Source organism: Hippocampus zosterae, chromosome 7 (genome assembly GCF_025434085.1).
Source record: "Hippocampus zosterae strain Florida chromosome 7, ASM2543408v3, whole genome shotgun sequence".
In the NCBI taxonomy this organism is placed as follows: domain Eukaryota; kingdom Metazoa; phylum Chordata; class Actinopteri; order Syngnathiformes; family Syngnathidae; genus Hippocampus; species Hippocampus zosterae.
This window is the reverse complement of record NC_067457.1, coordinates 5,369,355-5,389,948: the sequence shown is the minus strand read 5'-3', so window position 1 is coordinate 5,389,948 and position 20,594 is coordinate 5,369,355. Positions and strand designations below refer to the sequence as shown.

The window sequence follows — 20,594 nt, the reverse complement described above, 5'->3', positions numbered from 1 at the left end:
TTACGAAACCGCCGGCTGGAACTACCGCAAGATTTCAAGGGATTTGTTATTATTTTAATAGCCCAATAGCTCCACACGACCCGCGCACTCTTTCAGAGCACAAAACATACCGAGACTTTTCTGGCCTTCCCTTTTCGACATCGGTCCTGGCAGCCAGAAGCCTGGGGGCACTTTATGCTAAGTTAATTTACCCAAATATATCCACGGCGTTGCCCGCTATGCGACATCAACAACTTTCTTAATGGAAACTTGCTGATCCATAAACGCTGGCGCTGCTGCAGACGTTTGCTGGGGGGCACCTCACGCCAAAAAAAAAATAATAATAATAAAATTGCGTGGATCGATGAGGGCCATTTGCAAAGGAGGCATAAAGTGTTTAATTAGAATCGCATTGGGGGTTTGTAGGCGTGTGTATAAAGGAAGTGTGTGTGGGGGCGGGGGGGACGTTGTTAAAGCTCTGCCGCTACCTCGACCCCCTCTCACTATTTAAATAGGGTCACATCTGGGCCTCACCTTGCAAGTGTTATGCTATATTAAATGCCACTCATGTTAAGTGTGTTCCCCGATGTAGTCAACACATTATATAAAGGTTAAATTGAAAAATGTCCCTTCAGCGGCACACAAGTATGATTGATCTCCCTCACACAGGAAATATGTGTTTGCCAGACCTGTTTTTTTTTTTTTTGGTTTTTTTCATTAGCAAGAAGGTGCATATAATGTGTTATAATAAGGAGCAAGTGGATTAGAATTTAAGTGTCAGTCAATCAGGATTCCCAAAGGTCAGCGACAAAGAAAGAATTTAGGCAGTGGGCTGGGGCGCGTCGCCGGTGCGGGCGTAACAGGCCGCCGTCATGCCCGCTACACGCTAATCCTGAGCTTTGTCGAGTAAATGCACCCCAAAAAAACCAACCCAAAAAAATACTGTATTTTAGCTCATGTAAATGTATACGGGACACTATTGTCTATCTTATCTGTGCATGCCATATATTTAATTACGATGTTCTTTTTTTTTTTTCTCTGCGTTAGAAGCCAACACGTTGTACTGTACCTTTCTACTTTGTTTCTCATTTAATGACAGTTTAAAGTCAATACAATGACTATCGTCTTTGGAAGAAAAAAAATAATCATCACAGTTTGATCCAGAATCCCCCCCACACACACCCTCACAGGGTCCAGAATTGCAGGTTCAGGTGTTGAGGCTCCAGAACATGTACGGGTGGTCCTGCTGGGCCAACGTGCGAGGGTCTGACCTCAGGTGCGGGTGGGTCCGGGGTCGACAGGATGTAGTCAATGCTGAACTTGATCTCAGACTCCGGTTTCGGGGCGAGGGGGTTCGGCACAGGGCGTGGCCGAGGCCTGCCGGGGTTCAAAGGGCAAAGGTCAGGGCGGACCTCAGCTGCGCGCTGTTTGCCGGGGCTCTCGGCAGGCCGGGGCGGAGCCTCTCCCGCGTCGCGGAGGCCGATTTTCATGTTGCGCCTGCGCCTGCGCCGCCGGAAGTTTCCGTTTTCAAAGAGGTCAAGCATGGATTCGCATCCTGTGGCAAAAGTCCAAAAGTTTCCTTTACCCTTCTCATTTCCCTCCGTCCTGGGAACCTGCGACGCGACAGTGAGATCCTTTAAATCTCCCAAAATTTTTCATCATGAATGAAATTTTACTTGCGTGGCCACCTTGATGAAGCAGCTGTTGAGCGACAGGTTATGCCTGATGGAGTTCTGCCAGGCCCGCTGGTTGGAGCGGTAGTAAGGGAACCTTCTCATGATGAACTCATAAATGCCCGACAGTGTCACCCTCTGCTCGGGGCTCTGCTGAATCGCCATGGCGATCAGGGCGATGTAGCTGACGTGAACACGTGCGCGTATACACGCGTGTCAGTTAGACAAGCGGATCAACGGTCTATCATGGTCAAAGGTCATGAGAGAATTAAAAATGACAGAATTTCAATTCAGCATAAATGTATATAAGCACACACTATCACCATTCCATGAATTCTTATATATTCATACTTAAGTTGTAGTGACCTTAAAATATGCTGAATTCATTTCTGGTGTGATAAATACGAAATACACAGGCCATGTGTAGATAAATGTAGAAAATGAATGTGCAGTATATTGCTACATTTATCTACACATGGCCTGTGTTTCGTACATATTGGGGGTGGGGGGGGGGACGACAAGTGAAAGTCATGTCATCTGAACGAGAGAAATATGTCAAAGTACAAAGTTAAAAGGAAAAAAATATATATATTTCAGAATCCCTGTTTAAAAAGGTACCGTAATGCAAAATGTATTTCCATGGTGCTATTTTCAGATGTGGTCATAAAATCATTGAAAGGAAACTGAAGTTTTCAAATGTGCTTACCTCGAGAAAATAAGTCGGTAGTTTAAATCGGATTTACTCGCAATTATAACAAAGCTGTCAATTCATTTCTGGTATACTTCATACATATTTTTAACAATGCACATTCATGTGAATATTGAGTGTTCTATATTTTTGGGTAAAATTGGAATTTTGTAATAATGGCTGCTTGCTTGATAAACAACCGAAAGCCTGTTTTGTCACAAAAGTTGAACACTAACACTGGCCGTTAGTACGCCGTCATCAAAACGCCTCGAGATAACTTTTTTCCTCATAATGGAATAAAAAAAAATCGAAAAGAAACGGCAAAGTTTGGCTCTTTCCTACCTGTAGGCTGGCCGACACATTTTCTTCTCCTGGTCCGTGCTACAAGATGCGTACGCGTCTCCATCGTAATTGAAACAGTTGAAAGGATAGTGAGAAGTGTCAAACATGTCTGCACTTATTATGTGATATATTTTTTTTCCCCCCTCCCCAAAAAAATGTGTGTGTGTCTCCCGCAGCAACACCTTGCCGTCGTTTCTCCTGCTGCTCTGCTCAGCCAGCCGACGTCCACTGGGAGCTCTCCTGGTGGCGGCCTCCTCTTCCTCCAGAGCCCCCCACCCTCCCTCCAACATCCTCGACATCCCCCCCCCCCCCCCCCCCCCCCGTCTTGCCCCAAACGGTGTCCACTCCTGTTAAGTTTGCATGATTGTCAATTGGATTTGGTGCAAGAGGAGAATGTGGATTCTTTGGATGTCCGTTACCTCCCCCTTGGACGTCGGTGATATTAACAATGCATTTTTATATTTCATATTACTATTTGAAATGAAGTACTTATATTTTTTTTTGGGGGGGGGGGGTCAAATGGAGGTTTGATAAGTTTGGGTTGGAAGAACTTGACCGAACCCTGACCGCAACTTCTTGAAGCAGATTTTAGATGGAAAAACTCCCCAACGCTTTGCATCGTCCATCATCATTTCTTAATTTTTCTCCCGGAGTACATTAATGGTGGTACTATGCAGCTACTCAGCCCAGACCGTCTCACAGTAGCAAACGGCTTATCTGAGAGGGAAGAAAAACACTCCCGTGAGTCACATCCAAGAAAGTTCTGGGTGGTCCGTCGCTCTTGCATGCTGCTTTTTATGTTTTATTTTGCTTCTCTTTATAGTCTAATCTCTGCTGCTGTAGTTCAAACTGCTAAGACCAAACCAACAAACAAACCCTTCTGAGTCCTTGTTTTCCTTTTCTTCCTCTTTAACTCTTTTGACTGTCCAACGTGCTCGTTTGCGTGTGCCTGCGCGTGCGCGCAAGCGCGTGCACTTTGTCAGACATTTAGTCAACAACGGGAAGTTTTGGAGATGCTATCTGTAATGATCTGTAATGACCATAAATTGTTTCCGTGTCTATGAAATAGGGAGGGGGAGGGGGGATGTGTATTTTTAAGGGACTCTTGGACGGAGCAATTGGAAGGGTCCCGAGAGGTAGCCGAGGCGGGGGGAAAACACCCCGAGGTCTGCGAGGGCCCTCTGTGTGTGGGCCCGTTGGCACAGGAGAGAACTTCGTGCTCTCTTGCCAAAACATTAGGTACACCATCAAAATGTAACAATGTCCCTTGCATGGTTTGCCTCTCATTCATAACTCAAAAGTTTTTTTGGGGGGGGGGATCCTGGGGGGAGGGGGGGGATGTATGGTAAGGGGGGAAGAAACCTGTGGAAAAATTGGGTACTTTAGATTTTTGTGATGAGTAACAAGTGAGAATGTTGTGAATAAAGTTGAGAGTAAAAGTGTTCTTTAATCAAGCTTTATTTCTTTTGAACGACGGTAAAAAGCAAACAGGTTGTATTTAATTATACCAAAACGATCCGTACACAAATATATAAATATTATATATATACATGTAGGTAAAATATTTATATAAATAAATACATGTTTATATGAATATTAAAATATATATATATGCACTATATATGAATAAATAAAGAATATATATATACAGCATTTATTAACAAATTTATTAGCTGTTGGGTCATGTGAAACCGACGGGAACAGTGAAAAGACTGTCTGGTGTGACCTAAGTGTAGCTCTCACCTCTAAACTCAAGTGGGACTTAGAAAAATTTCTGCAAAGTTCACCCAAACCACGCCGAATTTGGCACCCACCAATCACAGCGAAGCCTTCATTTGTATAGCCACCCAGAACGCTCAGATTTGCATAACCACGCCCCAACGAGGCTCCGCCAATTAGAGTGCACTTAATTTGCATATCCACGCCCTCGTCTCCACCAATCACAGCATGATATTGCCACGCTCCACCCACTTCCACATTCAACAGCCAATCATGAACCGCCATTCCAGGTTTGCCACACCCACTTTCTTCAAATTTACTTCCCAGAAAAAAAAATATTGAAAAAAAAATTTCAAAAATTATTTTTTCAAAAGTGTTTTCAGTTATACTTTTGTAATGTGTTTAGGAATGAAGTTGAGAGTTAAAGTATTCCTCGTAATCAAGCTTTACTTCTTTTGCAGAACAGAAAATCACAAAGCAGAGGAAAAGTTGCAAGTTGGATGCCAGTCTGCTTGACCCTGGGTGGCAAAGTGGTCGGCTCATGAGTAGAACGTCGGACAAGTGCGCCGACCTAAGAAGAAAGACATTTGAGAGTTACACGCAAGTCAATGTCTTGTGCAGACAAAGATGTTGTCGGCCTGAAACTTACCACCGAGAGAGACAAGTTGTTGGGTCTTTTGTGCAGGAATCTGATCATGTTGACTGCTGCCTGAAGAGGGGGGGAAAAAAAAAAAGTCTTCAACACTGCGGAAAACATGCTTGTTGAAATGAATTGAGCCTTCTTACCAGCAAATGGCTCAGCCACATTTCGTCTCAGACTCCACCGGATTCATCTGGATGACAAAGTACATGTGAGTAGACACCAATTACGAACCAAAATGCATTTCTATCTTACCCGAACCTGCTGCTGTACAAGCGCTTCTTTTTCAACCGATTAATTCACTGGAATCTTTTGCTGCAACACTTGGTCCAGCATGATCAGCACCAACAGGCCAAGCTGCTGCTGGTCAAATCTGCCAATGTCACAAAACAAGGCTCGTCAACTCCTTTTTGTACCCTTGAACGGCAACGTTGAAAACGGTGAGGACCTGCTACAAGCTTGTCGCATTTGTCCCTTTGCCCAGCAGGCAGAGGGTCTGACTGGAAGCTGCACTGCAGAATGAAAGAAAAAGCAGGCGAGTGCTTGAAAATTCAATGTGCTGTGCTTTTTGTTTGTAGCTTCCGTCACCTGACATGCATGACATCAGGTGGATCGTGACGCCACGTTTCCCGAGGGCCTGCACCAGCGCCTCCTCCAGTTCCAGGACTTTGATTGGAATTTTGCGACAGGCCCAAACCTTGAGGACGACTCGACTTCACAACGTGGTTCTTCAGCACCACCTGGTGGATAACAGTGGGACAAACGCAATGTTGAGTGTCACTCTCCCGCCCGTTTCCTCCCGTTGCAACACCTGATTCAAATGATCAGATCATCAATAAGGTCGTTGAAGGCCGGACAGCAAATATGATCATTTGTCAGTGTGCGAGAGAGCAACACAGGAGCCCCGCCACCGTTTGATTTTAGCCACAGCCGCCTCAACCAGAGGTCCTGTGGTTAAACCAAACCTATTCAAATTTCTGGATTTGACACCTGTGCTCAATTATGTGCTTTCGTAATTACGAGTACTTTCACATGTGCACCTCTATAAAAGAGTTGGCTTCACTTGTGAAGAGAGCAGAGCAGGACGCTTCGACAGCACGCTGGCCTTAAAGACACGGTAACGTTAGCCCTCGACTCTTTAATATTCAAACCTTCCAAGCGTGTGACTGGGCACCCAGATATTTCGAAGACCCAAACGCCACAGGATGGCAGCCATTTTGTCGAGGTGAGCCTGCGTAGACAGAAATGAGAATAGACACATTTAGGATTTAGTCTGATATGTATTCAAAAGTGGCAGTTTTACCTTGTTGCAGTCGATTTGGCCATTCTGTAGAAGATGCAAAGCCTGTGGATAGAAACGAGACAATTAGTTGGGCTTGCTCCAAATGGTTCAATTTAAATTGCACATTGGAACGCACAAGTGTCCCATTTTAGATGCGATTTGAAGATTTGTACCTGTGAACAGAAATGGTACAATTAGTATGCACACATGCATATTCGGTTAAATTGTGAATTTAGAAATGAGTTTTGTCTACTTACCTTCTCGGTGAACGTAGCTTTCCTAGGAAGTTCGAGAAAAAGAAAACGCGTTTGTTGCAAGGTCGCAGGAGATGTTAATTGCAATGCTTGAACAAACATTTTTGCTTTGCATGTTTGCCAGATGCGAGAACGTTGTACGTGCTGCTTTCCATTCAAAGTGAGGAAATGTGCGTGTTTTAAGAGGCTATTAAAGAGTAAAAAGTCACCTTGTTTGGGTTCTGCGTGATCTTGTAGACAGGCGTGCGGAGCAGGAGAAGCGTGTGGCCAAGCGCAGGCTGTCAAAAGAGAGAAGGAATGATTGCCTCGTTGTCGCCGTTTAAATAGGTTTCAGGTGATGACATCACTTCCGGAAAAAAATACTTAAATTTTAAACGAAGACCCGGGCTCGAACCGGGGTTCACGAGGGGGGACTCGCATTCGTATACCATTGGTCCATGGTCTGACAGTTCCAGCCGCTGCTTTTACACATATATATATAACAAAGAACTTCCTCGTTAAGGGGGAGGGGGGGGTGATTAATGCTAAAAACCCGGCTCGATCTTCAATTCACTAGACGTGAACACACGTGAACTCACAGTCGTATACCATTCAGCTATAGACCGGCAGGTACAGCCGCTGCTTTTACATATATATAATAGAGAACGTCAACTTAAAGGGAAAAATAAAAGTTGGAAGAGCCAACGCCCGGGCTCGAACATCAGCTCACCAGGTGGAACTCATAGTCGTATAGTATACCATTGAGCTATAGACTGACAGTAACACCTGCCGCTTTTACATATATATAACAAAGAACGTCGATGTAAAGGACTGGTTAGTGCCGATACCCGGGTTCGAACTTCAGTTCACCAGGTGGGACACACAGTCGTATACCATTCAGCTATAGACCGACAGTAAGACTTACAATACTTGTTACCCACAAAAAACCGTTTTCGATTCTTGCTTAATTTATAAACGACTCAGAACGCCATCCTGAGATCAGGAGAGAGAGTTTGCAAAGCCAACTTTGTTTTCGATTGAAGGCGAGTTGCACAATGAGATCGTGTCATTTTGTCATTGTGCTTTCTTGGCGATCGTGAATAAAGTGCAAATAAAACACCCATACGCACACTTCCAAACGTGCGAGCCAACTTTATTCATTATATGAAGATGCTTTGTTGATCAGGCCAACTCCATTGGAATAGTTGAGACGCAAGTCTCTGGATGCTTGCGGGGTGTTCTCTGCTGGTCCCAAAGGGGCCGGGGGCTGAAGAACCTGCAAAACCCAAAGGATCGCGGTGAAATCAAACATCGTTTCATATTGGGGAGTAAACAACGGATGACTTTCTGAGGGCCCCGATAACTTTTCCCCCCTCAAACTATTCACTGTATATCGATCAACATGCACCCCCACCCCACCACCACCACTTCTAAAACAAAGTTTACCCAACTACGACAATGCATGAACTCCAGCAGAATGCGATCTCTTCCCGGCCCCTGCGCCACCACGAGCAGCCTGTCACAGCTGGACGGAGTCAGAAACATTTCGGTCTCAAACTCCAGCAGAGGGCCCGCCATTGGCGAGGGGAAACAATAAACCCGATTTCGCTTTCCAATGTCAGCTAACAACAGTAAGAATCATTGTCAAATTCGACCGCAAACTCACAAGAGGCTCGGGCCCGTCGTCGACGGTGTTGACAAGGTCTTAATGAAACGCAATGGCGCCGTCTACTGGTGACTAATAGGAATGACAAACCTTCGACTGAAGTGGCTCTCAAATTTCCAAGTACAGTCACCTAAAAAATCTAACTCTCTGGGTACCTTTACCAGGTGGTGTCTCACCATGTTGGTCTTTGTCGTTGTGTTTATGATCCTCTGGACAAGTTGCAACTGGGAAAGTCAATTCGTTTTGCAGACCTGTCAACCTCGGCAAATAGCTGCCCTTATAAATGATTACGATTCCCCTAACAAAACAACAACCCAACCCTTACAACGGCCTACCGTGCATGCGCACATCATGCTTTTATTGCTTTATTGGTCATTGTGAGATCGGTTCACAATTGTTTTTTCCCCCGAATAAAATAGTCGCCGCCGCCTCCCCGCCACCCCCCAAAAAAAGAACCTAGGGGTTGGGTCTGGGCCGCGGCTTCGCGTGTATGTCTGCGACGCGTTGATGCTTGTGTGCGCGATATCGTTCCGCGAAAAAATACAACTGTCTGAGTAGCTTTATCAGATGCTATCTCACCATGTTGGTCTTTGTTGTTGCGTTTATGATCCTATGGAAGAGTTGGAACTGGGAAATTCAATTCCTTTTGTGTTTTTGCATGCTCGGCTCATCCTGTGAATTAGATTGATTGCTTCCCAAACAAAACGCCTTTGTGGTTTCCCGGACAACAGGGGGCGATTTGGACCAAGGAAATCCAGTCCTCCAAGAACAAATATAAGAACAGTCACATCCGGTTCAACGAGCAAGTTATTCTGTTGTCCACAAACCCTGTTGAGTAATTTTAACATTTTAAACTGACCCTATGAATAGTCCACATCCACCAATCACAACAGGACCTCTATTTGCATAACCAATTACAATAGACCAATTTGCACAGCCGAGAGCCTGCAAATGTAATTATTCAGTGTGTGAGTGACCGTGCTTGAGAAACATATTTTTAAACCTAAATCAACACCGGAAGCTGTGGTAAATGTGTCAACTTCCGAGGGCAGAGGTCCAGGGTTCAATCTCCGCTCCGGTCTCCCTTTGTGGATCCTGCATGTGCTCCTTTTTCCAAGCACATTCCAAAGGCATGCATGGCAAGGTAAATGGAACAATCTAAATTGGCATTTTTTTATTCGACCATGTACAGTCAGGCTTTATATATTTTTTTCCAAATGATCATATGGCATTTTTAAACAATCACGTAAATTCCAAAAACATGCAGTTTAATGGGGCACTGTCAAGTGTCCCTCGGTGTGTATTTTACACCCTGAACTGGTTACCAGCCAATGACAGGGTACACAAGACAAACAAACATCCGCGCCCACACTTACTGACAATTTCGAGAGTCCCATTAACCTGCCATGCATGTTTTTGGAATGTGGGCGGACACCGGAGAAAACCCACGCAGGCACAGGGAGAACATGCAGACTCCACACAGGAAGGCCGGAGTCGGACCACAGCTTTCCAAAACTTTAAAATATTCATGGTAATCTTGCACATACAAAGATCCTCACCGTTTCGCAATGTAAAACGACTCCAGCAGAAATTTTTCCAAAAAATATGATTCAAGCTCTCTGTCATCTCTTGTGTTGTCTCGCGCTTCCTGGAAAAAGGGGCCCGTTGTCAAGCCGCATGTTAAACTTTGCTGAAAGACCTTGGTGCCACTGCCAGCCTCGGATACGTTGCCACCTCCGGTGTCCCTCGTGGGTCAAATTAAAAAAAAAAAGTGGAAAAAAATACTAATGCTTTTTTGGTTTTTTTTTTTTTAACCACACAGTCGTGATTCTTGATGGAATCTACTGTTAACTGTCCAGATGCCTTCAGAACAACACCAATGAATTGTTACAGTACAACAGGCACTTTTCTCATGGGGTACAAACACATCAAAGGACAACATTATTGCATCAAGTGAGAATTGGGGGTGGGGGGGGTCGTTTTTTGTTTTTTTTGGGTGGTGCGCTGCTGTTTAAACATCCAACTTTTTCGCCTCGCATCTGTAGGGACATCATGAACACACAACAGTATTAAAAGTTACTAATAACAGGATGTTTTTTTTTTCTTCACTTTCTCCCAACGGCCCAAAAATAACTTGCGTCGTAGTCACATTCTACATCTTGAAAACCTTTGAACGGAAACATTTTCACATGCAACATTTCCGTCCGTTTAACTGTAGGCCCTTCTCAACAGCAGTCGGTGGAACCTCCACAACTTGAACAACACTCTGCGCCCGCCCATGAACATCTCAAAGGATGTACGTTTTGTTTTTTTATTTCTCTTTTGGCTTTTCAATCGTAACAGGGATGTGGGCGAGACCGAAGCCCGCCGCAAATTGACAGCAGAGCACGACCTTTGACGGAATGAAGCTCCTCGACTCACGTCAACACCGTTCCTGGGCACTAAGACTCAATATTGCTTTTCAAACATTGACGGATACTTAAAACGTTGAGGACGGAAGGCGCTTTGAGGAAGAGAAAAAAAAAATGATTGACTTGACAAGATTTTCTATGGGGGAGAAAAATGTGAACTCTGAAGTTGGGCACCGATTGTGTTCTAACTGGGAGGTTCCACTTCATCAAAACAACGTCCCTTACGCCTTGATTCATTGTGGAGGACAGACGAAGGGAGGCGCAACTATCGACTATCTCGTGTCAAAACTCACAAAGTCGCCGGGACGTTCACGAGACAGCTTGTCGGGGGCAGGAGCTGACGGGCTTTCCACACACACTTAGGTCGTCACTGTCGGGTCGTTACAAACCGCTTTGTTGTGAAATCGTTCAAATTGTCTCTTAGCTTGAGATTGTTTACTCAAAAGAACATTGGGTGAGGGGGGAGGGGGGAGAAAAAAAGAAAGATCTGTCTTTTGAGACTGTCACGAACAAGAGGAAGCGGCTGACCAGATGGTCACCTGCGGCGGCCCGGAGCGCCGCCCGCTTCGACGTCTGCAGGCGCGGAGGTGACGTGGGCGGGGGAGCGTGTGGAGGTGGGGTGCTGGTGCTGCTGCTGCGGGGTGTCGCCGCTCACTGCTGCACCTGTGCTATGGGCAAGAGCGGACAGAGCGCCAGGTCAGAGATGCCACCGAAGTAATACTTGAGCAAAAAAAAAAAAAATCACAATAATCATGAAATACATCAAGTACATGAGCACTAACCAATGGATGCCGACTGTCCTCTGACGACGCCATTTTTTGTCCTCTCCTCCCAGTCCAAGACTTCTTTGTATATCAAATCTGGAAGGAAAAAAAATGTACAATCAATCATACAATCCGTTTGGAGCTGAAGAGATTTGGTTCAATTGTTCATTTATCATGGCACATATTTCCAAGAGGAAGCACTTTTCTTCTTCTGATAAGAAAAACATCTCGATTAGAACTGGGGATGTCGATACTCCGGGGGAAGAAAAAAAAACTTGTTTGGTATTGGGAGAAAAATCAAGCAAATCCCACAGCAACTCCCGGGGAAGATGTCGACATTTGAGTATAATCCCCCGCAAGCAACAATGGGGGGATCCACGCCCTGAAAACGCTCTTATGTAACCGACGCGGCGAAAGCCTCGGCGGCAGCCAGTCGGGGCGGCAACGAAGACGCCGACGAGCGGCTTCCTACCTTTCCACTCCTCCACCGTGTGCTCCCGCTCATCCAGCTGCTTGTCCGTGATTGCGGGCGGCGGCTGCGGCGAGACGGAACGCAATTTCATCACCGAGACCGAGCGGCCGGGCTCGAAGGACCGTTTCCGCGCGGGCGCTTACCGCCTCCACTTCGGTGGGGTCGTACCACACGTTGATGTAAGAGTGCTGCAGGGCCTCGTCCACGGAGATCCGCTTGGAAGCGTCGATGACCAGCATCTTTGACAGCAAGTCTCGGGCTTGACTTGCTGGCAATGCATTTTGGGAGGACCAAAAACAGACGTTCATTTCCAAACCGCCTCACGTCAGTACATTTCTCGTCACTCTGTTGCGCAAGAGGCAAAGCTGGAAAATATTGAAATGGCTGAGCCCCAATGTGGACCTTTTCACCCCCCCAGGGAAAACGCAGATGTCAAACGCAAATATGCTCTGATACTTTTTATTCACCAGGACCCAAAGAAGATGTGCGACTCCCCACCCCCCCTTCCTCGGTGCTCGCCGCTAATGTTCTCGTCGTAGTCTCTCCGTGAAGACGCGCCTGAGGTTAAATTGCGTCTCGGTCAACAACTTGTCGCCCAAGTGTCGGCTTCCATATTAAGAGCTTATTCCGAGGCGGTGACTTATCACACGCACGTTTGCAAGGTATGACAAATGTAACTTTGTTTTTTCCACAGTTGCCTCCTCGACTATCTAAATATAAAGGTCAACCCCTTCTGTCCAAACACATTTGAATATTGTTGCGTAACACCCTTAACGACCACAAGTCTGACACTTCTCGGCGCCTCGAGCGTGTGAGAAGACAAAAAAAAAAAACAACAAATCAAATGTAAATGACTGTTTCCTGCAGCCACCGTCCGCATCGCAGCTTTCACGGGACGGATCGTTTTGAAGTTCGGCTCAGATTTACCTTTGAGTTTGTTGTGTTCAGAGTCTGCGGGGAACAGAACGTCGGGGAAGAGCTTCTCGAAACTGTAGCCGGCGTAGCGCGGTCGGTTCTCCACGTAGGTCCGAACCGATTGGTTGAGTTTCATCAAGAACTCCTGAGACGGCGTCCCCAACTGCTCGATCACCTTATTCCACTGGTCAATATCTTTGGAGAGCAACGTTAAGAAAAGAACTGCGCACGAGGGCATGAGGGGAGAGAGAGAGAAATGTCAAGGCAAAAAAGTTCATAGCGCGCCATGCGGAAGCTTAAAATCGGGACCGTCGTAAACCAACGACGCTCATTATTCGAATCTGCTTGTTAGGATGCTAGCATGATATACGCTTTCTCACCATCAACAGTTTTTGGTCAACGACTGAATGAGCCAGATGAATACAAAGCGAGAAATAATCAGAGACAATAAAACACGTGATGGGATTTAAAAAATAAATGTGTTTTGCGTGCTAAGATGTGAGCGAAGATGAGAGAAGATGGCACTTGGGGGGGGGGGGCCATATGGGAGGAGGTTCGATGTAAGGATACGATCAGTGCCGGGAAACAACACACTACCCCGGACCATTTCGGCCATGATGCAGCCAACAGACCAGACATCAACTGAAAAAATGGAATGACAATAGCTACATTAGCATGCGGGAAGGAAAATTATAAAAAAACGAACAAACCAAAAATAAATAATAAACAAAAAAGAAGAACCTCAAAAAATGGATGTGCCGGTGAGATAAAAATCAAATACATGCAATGTAACAAACAAAGAGTTGATCGGTCATTTGGAAAATCGAGGTGCAGTCGTATAATCCAGTTGAAAACATTTCGGGAGCGTCGACAATCGTCGGAATGGGAGATGAGAGTTAAAAGTGGAATCGGTATGCGACCCTCGTAAGGGCCGAACAATCGGATGTGAGGCGTCGTAGTTCCGGCGAAGGCTGCGAGAGGTTCAAGGATACAATCCCTTCCCGGGAAAAGGATTTTGTGGCGAACCATTTCTGCCATAATGCAGCCCACAGCCCATATATCCACTATCAATGTGCAGCGTTAAAAGAAGGAAGAAGGAATCAGCAAAACAAATGTCAGCAGGGGGTGTGTCAAGGGTAAGAAGAAAAAAAAAAAACAACTTTGAAAAGCAATTCTCAAGCAAAAGAATTCTTTTTTTTTTGCGTGACAATCCGGACGGGCCCCATAAAACATCAATCACGTGCTTACAGAAAGGTTGCCCCACAGAGCAAAAAAAAAGTCGTGCCCAAGTGTGACCTTTGCTCCCCTGCACCGCCCCAAAAAGTCTGCTCCTAACCACTCACCGTTAGCCTGGTAGCCCATGCCCAGGATGACTTCCGGGGCGCGGTAGTAACGGGTGACCACATAGGGCGTCATGAGGAGCCCCGTGGCGGCGGTCCTGGCCAGGCCAAAGTCCAAGATCTTCAGTGTGCAATCTGACTTGACCACAATGTTACTCGGCTTCAGGTCCTGGAATGGGAAACTAAATCTTAACAAAGGCTCCACAACTGATTTGAATTGAAGAAGTTGGAAAAAAAAAAGTTCAGGAGAAGAATATAACAGTTTCTTCCATGAAGCCATACTTCATGTGATATCAAGAGGTAAGCAGAGCTGCAGCGTTAGCTTCTGATAGCCAGCCCAGGCAAATATTCAACTAAGTCATCGCTACAGGGGGTGATTTGTGTTTTGCGATGCGTCCGCTGCATGCCACACATACACAGATCTGTGCCAATCAGCTACCCGGTAAAGAAGTGCTTGGCTCCACGAGTGAAAAGACTTTCTCCTCTTTTCAACCAAATCAGATATGCAGCGGTGAGTCACAGCGCTGGATACATCCAGCGTGTCCGTCGGGGCTAACATTAAGCTACGCTCGAGTGACTCTTGAGTGGGCTTAGATACAAATTCTTATTAGAATTGAAATGGCCCAAATGCGTGGCCATGAGTCAGGTCGCATCTGTTCACCTAGCGAAGGCTTTGAATGAGTGCGAGCGGGGCTGCTTTTCTCCGCCAGTGGCTCGATTAGTTCCGCTTGGCAAAGCAAGAGGCTCTCTGCTGCTTCTTCAATGCGGGTGATCGACAGTCTGCGATGTGTGTGCATGTGTGAGAAGGTGTTTTTTTTATTTTTTATTTTTGTATGTGTGCACACCATTCTGTCGCCTCGAGGGGAACACAATTGGGTTCCGACAACTTGCGGAGGTCAACTCTGCCGGGTATTTTATTTATTTTTTAATCAAAATGTCAAGAAATCCAAGTGTGTGTATGTGAACCGACCCGATGGATGATCCCAGCCGCGTGCAAGTGTTTGATTCCGCACAGCATCTGGTAGAGCAGGTAGGACAGCCTTTCGTGGTCCAGCTCCATCTGAATCACCTGGCAGAGGTTGGCGTCCATCAACTCCATCACGAGATATCTGCAGAGACGTGCGGGTGCTTTAATCAAACGCACGTGCATTTCTTATCTTATCTTATACACGCAATGACGTCCACAGAATCAAACGGACAGCGAATTTTGCAAGTAGTCGCGAGGGAAGTCATGCAACTACAAATTCCCTGAAAAGCACAGAAAAAAAAATTAAACCCCAAACTATCAAGTTTAGGTGATCTTTTTTTGCGACAGACATCGCACTTGTGCAACCCATGGCATTTAAGAACTGACAGGCAGAATTCTCATTTTCATTAATAATGACGTAACACGATCTGACAGCTGTTATGTCAGTCTGCGAAAATGTTGTCTGCGAACTTTCAGATTTATAATTGAACGCCCACAGCATTTCTCGTTTCAAGGCTCATTACTCGTAACTCGCAGGCGATTAAAAAAATAATAATAATTTTTGAAAAAATTTTAAAGCCCAAGGCTGATTTTGTACAAGTGTGCAGAATCCGTACGCAATGAAATTTAATTTGGCGCACAGGCATTAATGGAGGGCGACTCTTTCATCCCGGGACTTCTTCTGCGACCCTCCAGCTACCATTTGTTCAGCTTCCTTTTGACTTCCAATCAGGCAGACCGCAAGAAACACAAACACGCAAAAGAGTTCATTCCAGTTCACATCTCGGTCGTTTATATGTCAAAAATTGTTGAAAAGATCTTCATCAAGCCCCGGAATGATGAAATGCGATACACTCATTCGGACGGAGCAACAAACACCACCTCGGTCTGATTTTGTAGCGATGTAGTTCGATGCAAATCCTGAGCGCAGTAAGAAGACTGCTTCAACACCAATTCCAGATTCATCTGAACTCACCAAGCACCTCAAAATGTCAGCAAATAGAATCCAAGCCCCCTTTTTGCGCTTGCTCCCGCATTAATTGACACATGCAGTGATGGAGCTGAGTGATGAGCTACTCACACATCTTGGAACTCCTCCAGTGTCTTCTGTGGTGTGAATACATTCAATAGACCGATTATCTGTCAAAATTTAAAAAAAAAAAAAAAAAAAGGGAGGTTATTACTCTGCAGAGGGATAAAGCTTTGTGAAATGACAACATGACCGCCACCGCAAATCCCGCCAATGCTGGCTTGTTCATCTGAAAGGTTGCAGCTGCCTGAGCTATCGTCGTAAACAGCAGGAGATTTTGTTTCCGCGTGTGGAGGAGGCAGCGCGGTAAATAATACAAAGACGTGCCAAACCCATGGTCGGCCGCGATTATTCCGTTTCAATTAAGCATTTGGGACCGTTTGAGGGATGCAAGATGGAGACGTAAGGAGATACATCGTCTTTTTTTTTTTTTTTTAAATAATGTGGCAGAAGAAAAAGATGCTCCCAGATGTGTTGTGTGAGAAACTAAGCGGGTTGTGTGTGTGTGTGTGTCAATATTTAAATGTGCGGTGTATTGGAATTTTATGGAAATCAAGTCTGTGGGGGGGAACAAAAGGAAAAAAAAAAACAATTGGAATAAAATAGAAACCAAACTTACATTCTTGTGGTTGACACATTTCATCAGCACCAATTCTCTGTAGGCTCGTTTGGCGTGCGTTTGATTCTGAAAGGGTCTGCTCAGCTTTTTGATGGCGACGTTCCTCTCCAAGTTGTGGTCATAAGCCGAACTGAAGTGAAAAGGCAAAGCAAAGACTCAGGCCACCACCCGGGACGCAAAGAGGCGGCCAAATTCATGGGAAAGTCATATAGAGTGCTTTGTAGGGGTTGGGGGGGGGGGGGGGGGGTCAGAGTTAGAAAATTCACATTGCTTCATCTTCTGACTGGATTTGGTTTGGCTCCTTCCTCCTTACAAGCGAAAAATTGACACGGCGTGTTTGTTATTATCGTTATTTTTATTTTATTTTTTTTTGTACATGGCGTGCAGAAATGCAAACCGATGGTGATCGTCTCTCCTGCGCAGTTCACCACCTCCTTATGGATCCATTTATCACCAAGTCAGCCCAACAATAAAATAATAACATTGTCCAAAATAGAAGTGACTCACCAGACAATTCCCTGTGCTCCGGACCCAATGGGCCTGAGGTTCTGGTAGCGCTTTAAAACCATAAAAGTCGAGTCGCCCACATCTATACTGTAGTATTCCTTTTCACGCTTGTTGCGGTTCATGGTTTTGCCTTGGACTGTGGCCGAGCATCCAAATGGAGGAGAACGCACGACACCTTCAGAGAGCAGAAAAAATAAAATAAAATTAATCCCCACATATTTCTGAATGATAGGATTTTAGAAAATCCTGCAGTTTCTTCATTTATCATACAGATGATATATTTGGCGATATCGTAGCTGGACAACCACGTCCGTGCTGCGAAGGCAACGACATGTAAAGGTAAAGGCTCAGAGCAATATCGCGATGACAATAGGTGAAGGATGAAGGGAAGCAGGAAGCCGCCTCTCGTGCCCGCTCCAAAAGGGAAGAATCATTAGAGGGATTTGGATCACTGTGTGCTGAGAAGACCGGCGCTGGCTACGATCGCTGGATGTTTCTCGGACCATGATTTGATCTTCATTTCCGTGACTGGCGAGCAAAGCCCTCCTTTCCGCGCCAATTAGCCTTCAAACAGGCATTGTACTTTCTATTTCTTGTCACTGATGGTCACGTTTCACGACAGGACTATTCATTGTGTGCTCATGTGGACCACTTTCGGCTTGACCTATCAACGGGGTCGCCACAGTGAGTCACTTTGCATAATTTGCTGGCACGGTTTTGATGCCGAATGCCCTTCCTGACACAAGCCACCCATTTTTAATCCAAGCTTGTGAATGATGTCATTATCTTAAATACACAATGTGGAATCGTCTTTGTTAAGTCGAGGTTCTACGTTGTTATCTTTGTAAAGGACAAAAATGTTGATGGTTCTCTTCTAAATCCTGTTTCAGACTTTCTGACTCAGCTTTGCCGCCTTCTTTTCTTTGAACTCTTATCAAAGCATCACCCGGTCCCTCCTAATTGTCTGCAGAGGGGCCCGGCAGCCGACATAGACCACCCATCGGGGGATTGCAGGTACTTGACAAAATCAATTAATCATAACAGGGTGAATTAATTCTCGTTGAGGTGACCAAATGGCAGAAGTGGGGCTCAGAAATTAACGACATCTCTTGAAACTTGCCCTGAAGGAAGATTTTAAGTCTGCTCTGCATGTTTTCCAGCAAACGCTGCAACCTTCATCATCATCAAATCGTTTGATAAATGATAGTCATTTTCAATGGATGAGCGCTGATTGATGATCGCGCCAAATGCAAGTCAAAGTCCGCAGAGGCAAGTCTTGCCATGTTGATAATTCTCGCCCCGGTGAACAAGCCTCGCTCTTATCTTAGTCAATGGCTGGAGGCATTACTACCTTTAACACGGTCCCTGCAAAATATATATCCCTATAAATCCAGCCAAAATGATAAAAATCATCCAAATAGTTTGCTCAGTTTGTTTCAAAGTAATATTTGTGCACCTTTCCCATGAAAGGTTACACTTCTACTTGCCGCACAGTTTAAGGTTGGGTTATCAATATTCTTCCCAATAGCGAATCTTCCTCTACCAACAAAAATTGGAAATAGCACCAAGGTTATTTCTACCACAACGACTTATGAACATGGCGGTGTTGTTATCAAAAAAAGAAAAGCGGGCGGTGGAAAAAGAATCATTGTGGTGCATGCAGTTACATGTATTGGCAAAAATTATGTGTGGAATGTATCAATTCAAACTGAATGATGGCACATTCCTGCAATCTTGGCTGAGTGTCTTGAGATAACAAGCTGTATGCCTGCTTCCATTTACAATAATTAAACACATAAAACACAGTGGAGCGTCCACCTCAACGAGCTTACTTTATATGTATTAAACCAACGATCAAGTGCGTGTGGCTGAGGTAACAAAAAGCTTCTCTCACTGATATAGTGCGACTAATAAGAGTAAAAGCTGCATAGCAATAATAGCAATGCAACACCGACAAGCTATCATGCATTGTTGTTGATTTTTTTTCTACCAAAGTGCATTAGAATTACTGCAGCAGAAAAATCAAGCTGCGTTATGCAACTGCCAATGCAATTGGCAGGGCATGCGAGCGAGGTCAATTAGACTACATCAAAAGTTTTGCTGTCATTACTGGAAATATTCTACATCCACTGTACACCACGTGACATCAATCGTTGCACATGTTCCATTTGTCATTTTAAATGATTTGGCCACTGGGTGTAAATGTGTTGACGCAGACTGCTAATCGTATGTCTGTGCATAGTATGAACATTGTTTGTTTCTATACACAGTTGAATGTTCATAATTGGTGGTTACTATACAACCAAAATAAGAAAAACAGTAGTAGCCTGCGCTTCGGCAACTGCACGAGCCTGGTCGCCGTGTACCAGTTAGGCCAGACCTGTCCTATCTGCTGTAGTGGCATGAGCAGCATACACATTTTGACGGTCCCAAATTTGGCACTTGCCACCCCGCCACCTCGCAACTGTTGACAATAACACCACCAACACGCTTTACCGGTGGAAAACAACCAGAAGTCGAGCTCACCTCTCTCCGGATAATTTCAACAGCGTCGACCCGCAGTCGCCGATCGTTCGCCCCCCGCCGGAGACGCAATCTGGGCGGTTTATGGAAACAAAACAACGTTTAAATCCTTCTTCGGAAAGACTTCGGTGGCCCCTCAAACTAACAGGCCGGGGTCCCGGCAATATACATGTGTGGCTTCGGCGTAACCTAATCTTTGCGCTTCCGTGACACAAGCAGTTTCTGCCATTTCATACCGACGTCGGCGGAACCTTGCGACGTTTCCTCGGCTGCACAATTGAGGACCAGGGTGGGACGTTCAAGATCTCCTGCAAGTTCCCGGTTGCTGCTACGACAAGCAAAACGAAAGCGGAAATGACGATTAGGCAGGCTGCGTTCAAGAAAACCCGACTGTTTACTTCGAACGGTCTTCGTTTGGCTTTTACAAAAGTAATTTCCAAACTGTTTCATAAAACACATATGCACAAATACAGACTGTATGATTCATACTTAGAAGAATACATTTCATTAAAGACAAAAGTCATTTTACTTTCGTGTTTCTCACAGCACAGCACGTCACGGAACTAAAATGTCACACAACGTACTGTACAGGTATACAGTGGTCTCTCTTTTATCGCGGTGTTACGTAACAATATAGACGCGTGAAATCCGCGAAGTAGTAATACTGTATATTGCACGATAGATTTTAAGGCTGTAAAATCTCACCACTAACATGTCACATTTCTCCCTTGTTTACAGATGCTCAAAGTTTAAGCTTCTGCAATAAAAGTAACTTCACAGTACTACAGTATTATTATTATTGTTGTTGTTGTTTGTTTGTTTAT

At 45.1% G+C, this 20,594-nt stretch overlaps 2 protein-coding genes and 1 long non-coding RNA gene across 6 annotated transcripts; 1 reads left to right on the top strand and 2 right to left on the bottom strand.

Annotated features, from left to right (window-relative positions):
* Window positions 1-138: 138 nt before the first annotated feature.
* Window positions 139-3,117, bottom strand: foxl3 (forkhead box L3). Its single transcript, XM_052069296.1, has 3 exons — window positions 2,683-3,117; window positions 1,668-1,836; window positions 139-1,592 (listed from the first exon to the last, which is right to left on the bottom strand). Exons 1-3 carry the CDS (start codon window positions 2,979-2,981, stop codon window positions 1,164-1,166), a joined length of 897 nt encoding a protein of 298 aa, XP_051925256.1. The 5' UTR covers window positions 2,982-3,117; the 3' UTR covers window positions 139-1,163.
* Window positions 3,118-8,349: 5,232 nt separating this feature from the next.
* LOC127603165 (uncharacterized) lies at window positions 8,350-8,982 on the top strand. The gene is made up of 2 exons (XR_007963004.1): window positions 8,350-8,386; window positions 8,790-8,982. It is a non-coding gene; the product is annotated as an uncharacterized LOC127603165 (long non-coding RNA).
* Window positions 8,983-10,220: 1,238 nt separating this feature from the next.
* mapk8b (mitogen-activated protein kinase 8b) lies at window positions 10,221-20,110 on the bottom strand. 4 transcript variants are annotated; one of them, XM_052069252.1, is made up of 12 exons: window positions 19,774-20,110; window positions 17,248-17,422; window positions 16,741-16,870; window positions 16,173-16,231; window positions 15,095-15,233; window positions 14,128-14,293; window positions 13,777-13,848; window positions 12,797-12,979; window positions 12,013-12,137; window positions 11,870-11,933; window positions 11,416-11,493; window positions 10,221-11,296 (listed from the first exon to the last, which is right to left on the bottom strand). In XM_052069252.1, exons 2-12 carry the CDS (start codon window positions 17,367-17,369, stop codon window positions 11,169-11,171), a joined length of 1,266 nt encoding a protein of 421 aa, XP_051925212.1. In that variant the 5' UTR covers window positions 17,370-17,422; window positions 19,774-20,110; the 3' UTR covers window positions 10,221-11,168. The 4 variants fall into 4 exon arrangements, with proteins under 4 accessions (XP_051925212.1, XP_051925211.1, XP_051925213.1 ...); XM_052069251.1 differs by lacking the exon at window positions 13,777-13,848 and adding an exon at window positions 13,355-13,426 and having other exon boundaries at window positions 19,774-20,108; XM_052069253.1 differs by lacking the exon at window positions 13,777-13,848 and adding an exon at window positions 13,355-13,426 and having other exon boundaries at window positions 10,221-11,301; window positions 19,774-20,107.
* Between the last annotated feature and the right edge of the window lie 484 nt (window positions 20,111-20,594).

Excerpts from the sequence above, each read along its gene's own strand:
- foxl3 (XM_052069296.1), bottom strand. The coding sequence starts at position 2,981 with ATGTCGAGGATGTTGGAGGGAGGGTGGGGGGCTCTGGAGGAAGAGGAG. Across the intron at positions 1,837-2,682 it reads ATGTGTCGGCCAGCCTACAG|CTACATCGCCCTGATCGCCA; the intron begins GTAGGAAAGAGC and ends TGTTCACGTCAG. Across the intron at positions 1,593-1,667 it reads TCAACAGCTGCTTCATCAAG|GTTCCCAGGACGGAGGGAAA; the intron begins GTGGCCACGCAA and ends GTCGCGTCGCAG.
- mapk8b (XM_052069252.1), bottom strand. The coding sequence starts at position 17,369 with ATGAACCGCAACAAGCGTGAAAAGGAATACTACAGTATAGATGTGGGC. Across the intron at positions 16,232-16,740 it reads AATGTGTCAACCACAAGAAT|ATAATCGGTCTATTGAATGT; the intron begins GTAAGTTTGGTT and ends AAATTTTGACAG. Across the intron at positions 14,294-15,094 it reads CGGCTGGGATCATCCATCGG|GACCTGAAGCCGAGTAACAT; the intron begins GTCGGTTCACAT and ends TTCCCATTCCAG.